The sequence below is a fragment of the Hemibagrus wyckioides genome, linkage group LG21 (assembly GCF_019097595.1).
Source record: "Hemibagrus wyckioides isolate EC202008001 linkage group LG21, SWU_Hwy_1.0, whole genome shotgun sequence".
NCBI classification, from domain to species: domain Eukaryota; kingdom Metazoa; phylum Chordata; class Actinopteri; order Siluriformes; family Bagridae; genus Hemibagrus; species Hemibagrus wyckioides.
Genome location: NC_080730.1, coordinates 17,650,590 through 17,664,321, shown reverse-complemented (window position 1 = coordinate 17,664,321; position 13,732 = coordinate 17,650,590). Strand labels below are relative to the sequence as shown.

Genomic DNA, 13,732 nt, shown 5'->3' with positions numbered 1-13,732 from the left:
TGTGAGGTATAACCAGGTAAACTGTGAGGTATAACCAGGTAAACTGTGTATTATAACCAGGTAAACTGTGTATTATAACCAGGTAAACTGTGAGGTATAACCAGGTAAACTGTGAGGTATAACCAGGTAAACTGTGAGGTATAACCAGGTAAACTGTGTATTATAACCAGGTAAACTGTGAGGTATAACCAGGTAAACTGTGAGGTATAACCAGGTAAACTGTGTATTATAACCAGGTAAACTGTGTATTATAACCAGGTAAACTGTGAGGTATAAACAGGTAAACTGTGAGGTATAACCAGGTAAACTGTGTATTATAACCAGGTAAACTGTGAGGTATAACCAGGTAAACTGTGAGGTATAACCAGGTAAACTGTGTATTATAACCAGGTAAACTGTGTATTATAACCAGGTAAACTGTGAGGTATAAACAGGTAAACTGTGAGGTATAACCAGGTAAACTGTGAGGTATAACCAGGTAAACTGTGTATTATAACCAGGTAAACTGTGAGGTATAACCAGGTAAACTGTGAGGTATAACCAGGTAAACTGTGTATTATAACCAGGTAAACTGTGTATTATAACCAGGTAAACTGTGAGGTATAAACAGGTAAACTGTGAGGTATAACCAGGTAAACTGTGTATTATAACCAGGTAAACTGTGAGGTATAACCAGGTAAACTGTGAGGTATAACCAGGTAAACTGTGAGGTATAACCAGGTAAACTGTGTATTATAACCAGGTAAACTGTGTATTATAACCAGGTAAACTGTGAGGTATAACCAGGTAAACTGTGAGGTATAAACAGGTAAACTGTGAGGTATAACCAGGTAAACTGTGTGAATGTTGGTTAGATAAATTAGATAAACATTTGCTCTGCTCTCGCTACTGTACCGGCGGTTGCTTTTTTTTTTTTTTTTTTTTTAAACTCGTTGCTATGGGTTACTGCTCGAGCACTCACCGTCGGTCGCGTGCAGCTTCACGGCGTCCACCCAGCAGCTCCACGCCTGGCCCAGCATGACTTCCGGACTCGGGAGAGACGCCGCGCGCTCGCCGATGGCCGCCATTGCTGACGCGCCTTCAGTCCGCTGCTGCTGGTGTCTGGGCGGCGCTCTGGCGCGCTGCTCCGCCCGCGGCTCGCCCTCCTCGGCCCTTTCCGACATGCTTCACCGCTAGAATGGAGCGCGGCGCGCAAGCACACACACACACAGAAACACACACATACAGCCAGTCAGCGATCCGGTTAAACACACCGAGGGGCGAATCCGCGCTGATTTCCCCCTCCTCCCCCTCCTCCAGCACCGCTGAGCTCTGCTCGGGAGTCTCGGTGTGAGCTCGCATCGCGGCGGATATGATCAGAACAATCACACATTTTACACCAAATGGTCTTTCTGGAAGGATTTAAAACTTTGGGCCGGATCACGTGAATCAGCAAAACACAGGCGGGCCTCACACACACACACACACACACACACACACGTTCAGACTGAACCAAAGATTAGTTTTCGTGTCAGTCTTTGTTCAGTAAAGCGGAGCTGCAGTGGAAAATCCCTCTCTTAAACGCACTGAAGCGTCACTGACCAACTAATTTACTGTACACATCTGAAACAAGTCAAATTCACATCATAGTACATATACATACAGTATAAACAGCTCTATTGTAGCAGATTCATGCTTAAACGGTGCACTCAGAACATGTGAAGCTGGTAAAGACAACACAAATGTATATGATATGATAAATCAGGAGTCAGAGCTTCATTAGCAAATAATAAATCTCACAGTGGCTCGGTACGGGACACTCGGGTCCTTCCACAGCACTCTAGAAGATGTGTTCATGAAGCTCCGTGTCATGTTGGAACAGGTTTGAGCCTCTGAGCTCCACTGAAGGGAAATCTTCAGGTTACAGCATATAAAGGCATCCTATACTTCACTTGTGAACCGCTGCTTGAAAAAATGAGTAAAGGAAAGTTTGCATGCTGAGTCAGCTGACTGATATAAACCACGCTTTCATGAGTCTCAGTGTTACTACAATCATCCTTTCATTTCCGATTGCTATCATTCTCCGACTTCAATTTCTGCACAAGGTCAAAAAGGCGACAATCTAAAATGCGTTACAGTCTGGTGGAGGAAATACTGATTTCTAGAATTTTAATACAGTCATACTTTGTATTTTTCACCCTAATCGGTGTTTAAAGAGCGTCCAGATACCAGTGTGCACATTCAGTGGACATGTGATGAACCTGATCCATAAAATTCCTGAGTAAACCCATGGGAATGTGGTGTGGAATACTTTACACATCTACAACCATCCACTACTCCACCGCAATTACGATTAAACCCAACCCTTAAATGCTGTTAATCTTTTTTTATTCTCCCCCAAAAAAGGTCAAAAGTAACTGAACGTATGCTGCCTCACACAGCTGACACGCTTACATAATACATACGCCTCACAAAAAATGTATTTATTCAGTGCAGGTTACTGATCTGCTCTGTGTTATGAATAAATCTCTTTCTGGAGCCTTGGTACACGATCCATCCTACACTCCAGCCTCGCCTCCACCTTCTAGTGAAAGTGTGTGTGTGTGTGTGAGAGAGAGAGAGAGAGAGAGAGATGGACCTGCACACGGAGAGAACAAACAAGGAGTCATTTGCATAGCTAAAAATGACAGAGTGACCAAGCTTTCCAGGTGCTTTGGGTGTATAAATAATATCATCATATGTTAAATATTCAACAACTTCTTACATCATAACAAGGAGGAAGTTTGGTCTAAAACTTGTTTGTTTTGCTCGCATATTTTTGTTCTTTGCACTCCAGCTGGCCTTAGATCCTGAAGAAGGACTGACTTGTGCCAGTGATGTGGAACAGACCATAAAACTGCAGGCAACAGTCAGGCACAGGTGCTCAACGGCGTCTAGACGGTCAGCTCGGTGTCTCAGGGAGCTTTCGCACCTATTCGTTAGTTTTCAGGCGATAGAATTAAAGCTGAACTGATAGTTTTGCGAACTGGTTTAGTTGCACCACGTACAAAGTGGTATCTGGAGTTCAAAATAATTCATTGATTAGTCAGACGTGTGATCGAACCTTTACCAAGTGCACAGAGAAATCATAAACAAAGGACATGGAGATGGATTGATTATTTGCTTATTATATGAAACCTAAAACGTTGTATTTCCGCCTTTAGCACCACAACCTCAAACACATGATGTTTGCTTTCCTCCCTGCAGTCGATCTGGACCTTAGAGTCCGCCTCAGACTCCAACGGTTAAGCTGACACACCCGAGCCTGATCGCGGTGATCTCATCTGCCTGAAGAACTGTAACCAGGTTTCCATTCAAACAAGACTGTAGATGTAAAAGAAAGCTTATGGTAAATCTATTAGCTCCTACACATCAGCGTGAACTGATAACATGGAGACACTGCACTGGATGATAATTGCCATGACAGCGTTGGCCTTTGCAATGCTGCGAAAAAAGCAAACGAGTCCAACTAAACATGCCATTGTGTGAGAACGTGTGACGATCATCCCGACTCGATTCACGACGATCCGGCTGACTTCAAATGCTCCAGATCATTCTGGTGAACATAACGCAGCCTTTCACACTGTTAAAAAAATATATATACACTGTAAGTTCTTTAAAAACCTATTTACACGTTTTTTCAAAAAGTCTCAAGCAGGAGGTTTTTGCATGTGGTTCGATGAATTGTTCGGCTACGTAATCTTCTTATCGAAGAGATAAACACACTGCACGTGGTAAAACGGGAAAGAGATCCAATGACAGCTGTGCAATAATACCAGCGTGATTACGGAGGGAACAGCAATTCCTTAATCGTCGCAGATCTATCAGTGTGAAATTTTTTAATTAGTCTCTCACCACAGAGGTGGCATTGTTAATCAAATAAGGAGCTAGAAAAATGATATTTATATCATTGTCAATGTCACACAGTAGCTGTAGCTCTCAGTAATAAGATCACTGGTCACTAAAATCTGATTGGTCTGCAGGTGTGGATTTATTTTCTTCAGCAGAAAGGTTTATATCAATACCCTCGTTTGTTTCTATAGCAACAAATCGTTCGGAGGGACTTGTACAGAGTCGAAATATTGATATGGTTCTGGGTTCAGTCAGGAGATGTGTATTTAACGGTGTGAGCGTTTTGTAAGAGTCGGGAAGTTTTAAACGGTGGGACTGAGGAGTAAGAGACACGAGTGTTTACAGCTCTGATAAAGTGAGTGATTTACTTGTTTCAGAGATGTTCCACGACATTAAACGCAACCATAAATGGATAGAAAGTACAGCATGGTGTAGGTTTGGGTGCGTCTCAGTCAGCTCACTGGCTCAGTAATCAAGGCACTGATCAAGGAGTCAGACATTTTAATGGCGGTCTCTCTCTCTTTCACTCCTATTACAAAATCTTTCCAGAGCACTGGAACATTTTCAGCGTTTAACGGTTTGTAAAAATCCCCCAGCTTTGCCTAGCATCATGCCTGAAGTAAAGAAAGCCAGAAATGATATGGAACTTGAATATTTTTATATGTGTGGGTTTTAAATGATTTATGTGAGTGATGAAGAAATTAGGGTCATGTTGCCAGGAAGTGGGTCGTCAGTGTCCCAGTGTGGAGTGAGTCAGGGTCCTATTCAGAGCCCCGGTTTGCGTACATGAGCCCGGTTTTGTAACAGCAGTGGTATAAGAGGAATAAAACACCTGGGGAGGTGGTGTTACTGAATAATAATCAACTTCAAGGTGAGCTGTATCTCATCACTCACTGATTATATGCTCATGCGGGTAGGTGTTTTACACTTCTGCATATCTGATGCTGCTGTTAGAGGCACGACTGTTTTAGACCCCAGCGAGTTGAGCGGAATATTTTATCATCAACCCGCATACCTAGTGAAAGGTGAAAAACAGAACTCCGCAGCCCAAATCAGCAGATCCTCATCGGCTTTGGTGATTCCGCTCGGCCACGCGCTCTGGACACCAGACCTGCAGGCACACGGCAGAGGCAGAGCGGGAAAGCTGATCGTATTGTTTTTATCGTCCGCACACAATAATCGCCATTTAGGGAGTCGGCCGCATGTCTGCCAACAGGAGATGCCGCTCGGATGAAGGCCAAGTGAATCTGGTTGTGGCTTTCTGGTACATGAGCTACTTATGGAGCAACCCGCTGCTACAGAGTAATCCGATCCAATAAGCACTATCCCTGGTTAACCACCTGAGAGCTCTGCAGTTGGCATCCCGTTAATCCCTCTTCCAGACAAAAAAAAAAGAGGCAGCTCTGAAAACTCTTCTGGCTTTTTAAAGCATCGATACAGGACGACGCAGGGCGAATTCACTACTGAAGTGAATGTAAATGAGCGTGTAGGGATATTAGGAATAGAAAAGGGTTTATGCGTAAGAATGCTTGCGAGTGTGCAGAAATGTCACTCCTCTGAAGAAAGAAATATCACTTTAAAATGGCACGCCTGACGTTATCGCCAGCACCGGAAATGCCATATAGGCAGCCGGAGATGGTGTACGGTGGCTGATCTGCAGTTTGCGTAATGGCTATAAACATTTTTTTGGAGTGCTTGAAACGCATTGTGTCTGAGCATCAGAAATCTAATACACGCTCAGTGGATGTCAGTAGATTCAGTAATATCAGCAAATATCGCATGAAAGATTGCCTGGTTTTGATCTAAACTTCTACGCAGCGTTTCCTTGATCCATGCCTTAAAGGAAAATTGTGATAAAAGTCGTAAGGAATATCACTCACGTGTAAAACTCTCTGTTAGATGAAGTTCCTCAGTCCATCAATGCAGTTAGGGGCTAAATACCGAATGGGTGCGTCCTGTTAAAATAGTGCACTTAATACAGTGCACAAGCCATTATTATGTGTCCTATATAGTGCACTAGTATAGGAAGATCTGTGGTATTTGGTACTGAGACATAACAAAACGCCTACATTTTGTGTAATGCGAGGAAGGGTTTCATATTCAGCAGCAGCCATGTAAAGAGGGAGGTCTAACTGTTAAATGTACATACAGATCATGTCTGAATGAAACAAAAACAACCGGAAATGAAATAAAGAAGCAAACAGTTATGCTAACAAACCGCGTAGTTTCACAGTTTCAGCTGAAGTCACGCTGTGGTTTGTTGTTATGAATGTCGTTTCTGAAGTTTGTTGTTGTCCGTCTCAGTTGGCGGTCACTGCTCCATTCATTCAAAGGCCTGCTCTAGTGACAGAGTTGGTCACTTCACTAGAACAAGTGCACTTGGACAGAGTGAAAGCAAAAAAAAAAAAAATGGCGAAACAAAAACAAACCAGAAAAGTACAGCGGGACAAAGTGTCGCAAAATGTCCGACTAATCCCCGTCGAGACATCACTCCGTTAAAAAAGCGGTTAAGATTTAAACTTAGATAAGAATTACGTCACCAAAATAAAATGTTACTGCCATTTGAGGAGGAGGAGGAGGAGGAGGAGAGGCAGGGGGGTGAGCGCGCGCTAGCAGCAGCGGGTTAGCTTCTCTGCTAAATGAAGCGTTAGCATGTTAGCACCAAGAACCTGCCTCTCTGTGGCACGTTTAGCTTCTGCGCTAGCGCTGCTAACGGGCTAACCGAAGTAGCTTCGGCGTTAGCATCGTTAGCACCAAAACTGTCCCTGTCGAGCAGCAGAACAGCCATTAGCAGCTAACGCCGCTGTCATCTTTGTTCTCTTACCTTCGTCCCGGACCTCAGAGATCCGAGCCAGGCTCCGAGAGCTAGCAGATGTGTGGGCCGTTAGAGGAGATTGAGAATGAGGCTGAGAGAGGAACGCGGAGCGGCGGTGCAGTGCTCAGGGACTGTGGAGGTCTTCACCAGGTGCTTCCATGTCTGTTTACCAGGCAGCATTCTGGGACCGAGCGCGTCACTTCACCAGCGCGCACGCGCACAACGCCGCTCATCACTCCACCACCGCTGTCTGCCTGTCAACCAGGAACGGGCGCGTTTTCATTTCCCAACCGTATTCCGGTTAAACGCAAATCTCGAGCGCTGATTGGTCAGTAGTTCGAACTCAGAAGCAGCAAGCTGATTGGACCGTGAAGTGACCAATCCTGACGTAGGATGCCAGGAGGAAAATAAATAAATAAATAAATAAATAAATAAATAAATAAATAAACAGAAAGACACACGGATAAATCGATAACAAATAAACAAATAACGTGATAAAAATTGTAAATGTTTGATTAAGGCACCCTTTCCATTTTTCCAAACTCATATATATTGAAAATATTATTGGGTGATAATTAGCTACCAAGTTTCCACTTTCTACTTTTAGTTTTTTTTTTTTTTTGCCTGAACTAAATATATAACATATAAATATATACATAAAATATATTTAAATATAACTAAAAGTGTGTTGGATTTAATGACTGTCGCTTTTTTCGTTGAGTGAAATAAAGGGCACGTCCACAGGCGGCGCTGCTTCTGTCAGTGCCTCTCATTTTGTTCTTTCCAGGAGTGTCAATAAAGTTTTATCGGAAAATTCTCACTACACACATAGGAACAAATGGGCACCATAACTGATGGTAAGTGAGATCAGGGTCACGTATAGCTGTTAAAATGATTAAATTAACCTTCTTCTTGTGCCGATAAATGACGAACACAGTGTAGGTTTAACTAGAATCTAGAAACAAGCTGGAGCCATTCGGTCGCTGTGTTGCTAACAGATTAGCCGAGGTGATGTAGCTACACAGCTAGGGCTCGATTGCTACCAAGGTAACGGAAATTATAATTATAATATATAAGTCTATGGTACAATGGAAACAAATATACATATGACAAAATATCCATCTGATCATCACCGTCTGTGTGGCAGCTAATAGCTACAAATAGTCATAAGAGTTAGCCTGTGAATGTGTTCACCTGGCTGAATAACAAACCACTTATCGTTTCTTTCTTAGGTTCCCTACATAGTCTAAAACATAAGGGCGTTTACAATCTATATAGTGCACTGTGCATGTAAATAGACGGCATTTGCGATACAGCCCACGTCCTGACGGAGTAGCATTAACAACGAGCAAAGAAAGAGATTTAAATAATCCGAATACGTCCTAAAATAATTTAAAATAAGTCATAATTATATTTCAGGAGTAAAATAATGATAATTTGTGACTTTTGAATTGACGTACAGTTCAAAACATTCCCCCAAAAGATTCTCATGTCTTGCTGGTAATAATCAAATTTCTTTCCAGTCCCAAGGGTGTACAAACTTTTGTTCTCAAACTGTATATCATCTTCTGAACTCTCCTTTGTCAAATTTTTTCAGATGAGGTCATTCGTAAGCGCCTGCTCATCGACGGCGACGGAGCTGGAGACGACAGACGCATCAATGTCCTCCTGAAAAGCTTCATTAAATGGTGCCACTCGAACGTGACGCCAGAAGAAGGGTGAATTGATCAATCAGATCTATGCTTTTTACAGGTTATAAGGTCAGTCACGGCGCTACAGACTTTAACGTTTGTTCTGTCTTTGTTCCTGCAGTTTTGCTCAGTACCAGAGGATGTTGGGGACCTTGTCACAATGCGAGTTCTCGATGGGAAAGACACTTTTGGTGTACAACATGAACCTGATGGAGATGGAGAACTATGAGAAGATCTACACAGACATCGGTGAGATCGGCGTTTGTAGGCGTGATGGGTGAAAGTGCCTCGATACCTGGACAACCTCAGTAATATAAGATAGAACTTTATTAATCCTGAAGGAAATTATTTTGCCAGAGTTGGCTTCAGATTACAAGAAAACATAAATAAAATAATGTACACTATATTGCCAAAAGTTTTGGTACACCCGTCTAAATCATTGAATTGTGTTGTTTTTCAGGGGTTGATCTCGGCCCCTTAGTTCCAGTGAAAGGAACTCTTAATGCTTCAGCTTCATACCAAGACATTTTGGACAATTTCATGCTTTATGGGAACAGTTTGGGGATGACCCCTTCTTGTTCCAACATGACGGCACACCAGTGACCAAAGCAAGGTCCGTAAAGACATGGATGAGTGAGTTTGGTGTGGAGGAACTTGACTGGCCTGCACAGAGTCCTGACCTCAACCCGATAGAACACCTTTGGGATGAATTAGAGCGGAGACTGTGAGCCAGGGCAAAACTGTGATGTTTGCCTTTACATGCATGTGAATGTAATATGGAGTTCTGCCCTTTGCATACCTAATAGCTTCAACTCTTCTGGGAAGGATTTCCACAAGATTAAGGAGTGTGTTTATGGGAATTTTTGACCATTCCTCTAGAAGCACGTTTGTGAGGTCAGGCACTGATGTTGGACGAGAATGTCTGGCTCACAGTCTCCGCTCTAATTCTTCCCGAAGGTGTTCTATCATGTTGAGGTCAGGACTCTGTGCAGGCCAGTCAAGTTCCTCCACACCAAACTCACTCATCCATGTCTTTATGGACCTTGCTGTGTGCAGTCATGTTGGAACAGGAAGTGGTCATCCCCAAACTGTTCCTATAAAGCATGAAATTGTCCAAAATGTCCTGGTATCAAGCTGAAGCATTAGGAGTTCCTTTCACTGGAACTAAGGGGCCGAGCCCAACACCTGAATCCAATGATTTGGAGGGTTGTCCCAAAACTTTTGGCAATATAGTGTATCACACATGGCTCATGGGTCCTGATGAACGGTATAAAACCAGCAAAGGAATTAAAAAAGAAACTACCTTATAGACTTTAGGCTTTTAATATATCCATATTAATTACATGAAATAAAATATGATCATCAATAAGGCTTGTATTATTTTTATATATATATTCTTTTAAATCCCTCTGTTAAAGCGTTGCTCTCACATGCATTATGTGTAGGAGCACTTCCATTATTTGACATATAAATGACAGCATTTCTTTAACAAAAGTCAATCAGAGCACTTAAATATAGACTTGTGTAGGTGTTTTTTTGTTTGTTTTTTTAAATAGATATTCCCTTTACTGTTTTGAAGGAATTTGAGAAGGTGGAAAATCTGTGTTTGAGTTTTTTGTGCTTATTTCTGGTCTGTTTTTTTTTTTTATCCTTGACGCAGAGCAAAGCATATCAGCCGCACATGAGAAAATCGCCGAGTGCAAAAAAGAGATCCAGAGGGCAAAGAGGATACGGAAGAACCGTCAAGGTGCGATACTACGCTACTGAATGTCTGTTGAAGAAGTCTTAATAATTATTTATGTAGTGAATAAGAGTGTGATGTTATATTTCAGAGTATGACGCTTTGGCGAAAGTCATCCAGCAACATCCGGACAGACACCAAACGATGGAGTAAGTGTCGTCTCTTTTGATTTAAGAGATTTGAAATAATCTCTTCAGATTTCGTTGGTTCTGATTTTACGCTCCGATCCTGTCCCTACAGGCAGCTTGAAGCGCTGGACAAAGAACTTCAACAGCTTTCACAAATCAAAGAGAACGTAGAAGATAAGGTAAGGCTCTGCGTCCATTTAAAATCGTCTGCTTTAAAATATTTTAAGCTAATTGCTCTCTCTTCTCTTTACTTTTTTTTTTTCCCATCCACTCAGTTGGAGCTACGTAAGAAACAGTTCCACGTGCTTCTCAGTACCATCCAGGAGCTTCAGCAGACTTTGGAGAGTGAGTCAGAATTTCTGTAGACATGCTATGAAGCAGGATTAGATGCTATGATGTTGGGGGGGGGGGGGATTCAGATATAATTCAACGTGTTGCTATTTTTTTTTTCTGACCAATCAGATTCCAGATTTCAGTTTGAAGCAAAAGCATGCAATGAAACTCCACTTTTCTTCCTAAAATGACTGAAAAACATTATCTTATTAACATTTAATTGAGAACTTCATACTCTTGCTGTAATTCTGTCTGAATTGCTGTGTTGCAGATGACGAAAAGATGGAGAGCGATGAAACGTCCCAAGAAAGCCCAATGGAAAATGGAGATTAGATCTCTCTTCCCCCTCCTCTTTAGTGTTTTTTTTTCCCCCCTTTTCCCATTTTTTGCATAAATATTGTATCTTTTTAATACAATATTACAGTACATTGTAATAAAAGTGATGTTTTCAAAATCCTTGTGTTTGTCTCTATTATATATAGTATATTTTATTGTTTATGATTATATATGGGTTTGGTGGGTTAGTGATGAGCATATTTGCCTTGCATGTCCAGGGTTGAAGGGTCAAGAACATCAGGGTTTTCCAACAGCCCTGTGATGGACTCACCCTAGGGTGTCCTTCCTTTGAGATAAAAACTCCTTTAGACCCTGTATAGGTTGCTCTCTATCCATCTCTTATAATAAACTTAACAGTGTGTAGTGATGCTCAAACCCAGGAGATGGTGCTGCTGTCACAGTAACGGACAATTTCTTAAGCCATGAGTGGCGATTTAGGGGTCCAGGCACTCAGAGCTAGATCCATTTTATTTGGTTCCATTCACCAGTATTGATTCACTTCCTGTTGCATATCAGCAACAGATCAAGCTGGTGGTTCCCCTTTTTGCTACCAAAACAGCCCTGACCCACCAAGGCATGGACTCCATTAGATCCCTGCAGACTGGGAACACCCCACAAGAGCTGCAGTTTTGGAGATGCTCTGATCCAGTGGTCTAGTCATCACAATATGGCCCTTCATCAAACTCGCTCAAATCCTTACGCTTGTCCATTTTTCCTGCTTCTAACACATCAACTTTGAGGACAAAATGTTCACTTGCTGCCTAATATATCCCACCCACTAACAGATGCCATGATGAGGAGATACTCAGTCTTATTCACTTATTCACTGGTAATAATGTTATGCCTGATCGGTGTAGATTTGATGTAGGTACACAAATGCATTCCTGAGATACCTGACTTTCTCTTTCCAGCAGCAGTCCAAACAAACCATATTTCCATTGTCCATTGGTCATGTGAGACTGTGGTACCAAAGACATCTAGTTAATATGCAAAGGGTCCTGTTTGGTGTCTTCAAAGATGGTTGCAATCATAATTTGATATCTATTGTGATTGGATATAGACTGGAAAATTGGAAATTTGAGTGAGAGTTGAAAGAAAGACGGGAAGTTGTACGTAGAACAGGTCACTAAACAACATCTTTTCTTCCACTCCAGTTTCCAAGAATTCCGTGCCCAAGCTGAAGCTCTGTTTGTTGAGTCTAAAGCAATCAATTTACAGACATTCAGTGATGGAGTTAAGACCTTTCCCATCGATCGGCTCTGAAACAGCCATGCTCTAGGTTTTTTTGAGCGTATACGACTAATCACACACACTTGGGTGTGTGTGTGTGTGTGTGCTTTGGTGGTGGAGGGGTGGTTGTGCGAAGCTGGGGGACTTCACCCTGGAAGTGAATTTGTCAAGTCTGCTGGAACTCTGGTAGAGTTTAAATGGTGACAAACAAATGCTTCGGTGTCGGCTTGTGTCGTTCTCCAGAAACAGGAAGTTCTGTGTAAGTTTGCAATGTCATTTCACCTGCATACACACATGTGACACTGTTTACTGCATCTGTCACACCACGTTAAGTTTGCATCCATTCATTGAGCGGAGACTTTATCAAACCTGACAAGCAAAGCTAAATCTGGGTTAAGCACAAAGCTGAAAAATCAAGTTTACATAATTTCCACATTCACGCAAACAAAGTCCATCAGCCCAGATGTTTGATGTTTGACGTCTTTGTTAAAGGAGTGTAGCTACAAGACTTATCAGTGCTAAAAAGTTCACCCAAAATCTGTAAGACAGCTTATTTTCAAATCTTCCCAATTGGGAATCGGGATTTGAATGAAATTGGAGTGTTTTGTTGTTGTTTTTTTACTCAGTCAGCCCACCCTATTTCCATCACAAGGCTCCGCCCCCAAACACTGAAGACTGACCAAAAAAATCATAAATAAAACAATCCAAATACTATCAGTCTACACCTAAAGGAAGGTTTCCAAACTGCTATGAAGAGCTACACTATATTGCCAAAAGTATTCGCTCACCTGCCTTGACTCGCATATGAACTTAAGTGACATCCCATTCCTAATCCATAGGGTTCAATATGACGTCGGTCCACCCTTTGCAGCTATAACAGCTTCAACTCTTCTGGGAAGGCTGTCCACAAGGTTTAGGAGTGAATTTTTGACCATTCTTCCAGAAGCGCATTTGTGAGGTCACACACTGATGTTGGACGAGAAGGCCTGGCTCTCAGTCTCCGCTCTAATTCATCCCAAAGGTGTTCTATCGGGTTGAGGTCAGGACTCTGTGCAGGCCAGTCAAGTTCATCCACACCAGACTCTGTCATCCATGTCTTTATGGACCTTGCTTTGTGCACTGGTGCACAGTCATGTTGGAAGAGGAAGGGGCCAGCTCCAAAGTTCCCACAAAGTTGGGAGTATGGAATTGTCCAAAATGTCTTGGTATGCTGAAGCATTCAGAGTTCCTTTCACTGGAACTAAGGGGCCAAGCCCAGCTCCTGAAAAACAACCCCACACCATAATCCCCCCTCCACCAAACTTTACACTTGGCACAATGCAGTCAGACAAGTACCATTCTGCTGGCAACCGCCAAACCCAGACTCGTCCATCAGATTGCCAGATGGAGATGCGCGATTCGTCACTCCAGAGAACGCGTCTCCACTTCTCTAGAGTCCAGTGGCGGCGTGCTTTACACCACTGCATCCGACGCTTTGCATTGCACTTGGCGATGTATGGCTTGGATGCAGCTGCTCAGCCATGGAAACCCATTCCATGAAGCTCTCTGCGCACTGTTCTTGAGCTAATCTGAAGGCCACATGAAGTTT

General features: G+C 42.5%; 2 protein-coding genes across 4 annotated transcripts in view; one reads left to right on the top strand and one right to left on the bottom strand.

The window, feature by feature from the left end:
* The window catches only part of LOC131342446 (ataxin-7), a 31,995-nt gene extending 25,117 nt beyond the window's left edge, over positions 1-6,878 (bottom strand). For 2 of the 3 annotated variants that reach the window (XM_058373353.1, XM_058373355.1), the window contains exons 1-2: positions 6,695-6,878; positions 962-1,172 (exon numbers count right to left, since the gene is read on the bottom strand). In XM_058373353.1, coding sequence (XP_058229336.1) covers positions 962-1,163 — 202 coding nt within the window. In that variant the 5' untranslated portion in view covers positions 1,164-1,172; positions 6,695-6,878. Of the gene's footprint in view, positions 1-961; positions 1,173-4,885; positions 4,982-6,694 lie in introns of all 3 variants that reach the window. The other variant, XM_058373354.1, reaches the window with a different exon arrangement.
* A 543-nt stretch (positions 6,879-7,421) lies between these two features.
* thoc7 (THO complex 7) lies at positions 7,422-11,018 on the top strand. Its single transcript, XM_058372994.1, has 8 exons — positions 7,422-7,542; positions 8,283-8,403; positions 8,498-8,625; positions 10,037-10,123; positions 10,209-10,266; positions 10,358-10,424; positions 10,521-10,590; positions 10,850-11,018. The coding sequence occupies exons 1-8, from the start codon at positions 7,524-7,526 to the stop codon at positions 10,909-10,911; spliced, it is 612 nt and encodes a 203-aa protein (XP_058228977.1). The 5' UTR covers positions 7,422-7,523; the 3' UTR covers positions 10,912-11,018.
* Positions 11,019-13,732: the final 2,714 nt, after the last annotated feature.

What these genes read in the sequence shown, in the direction of transcription:
- thoc7 (XM_058372994.1), top strand. An exon ending in GAAGATCTACACAGACATCG is followed by an intron (nt 8,626 to 10,036) that starts GTGAGATCGGCG and finishes TCCTTGACGCAG; the next exon opens with AGCAAAGCATATCAGCCGCA. An exon ending in GACAGACACCAAACGATGGA is followed by an intron (nt 10,267 to 10,357) that starts GTAAGTGTCGTC and finishes CTGTCCCTACAG; the next exon opens with GCAGCTTGAAGCGCTGGACA.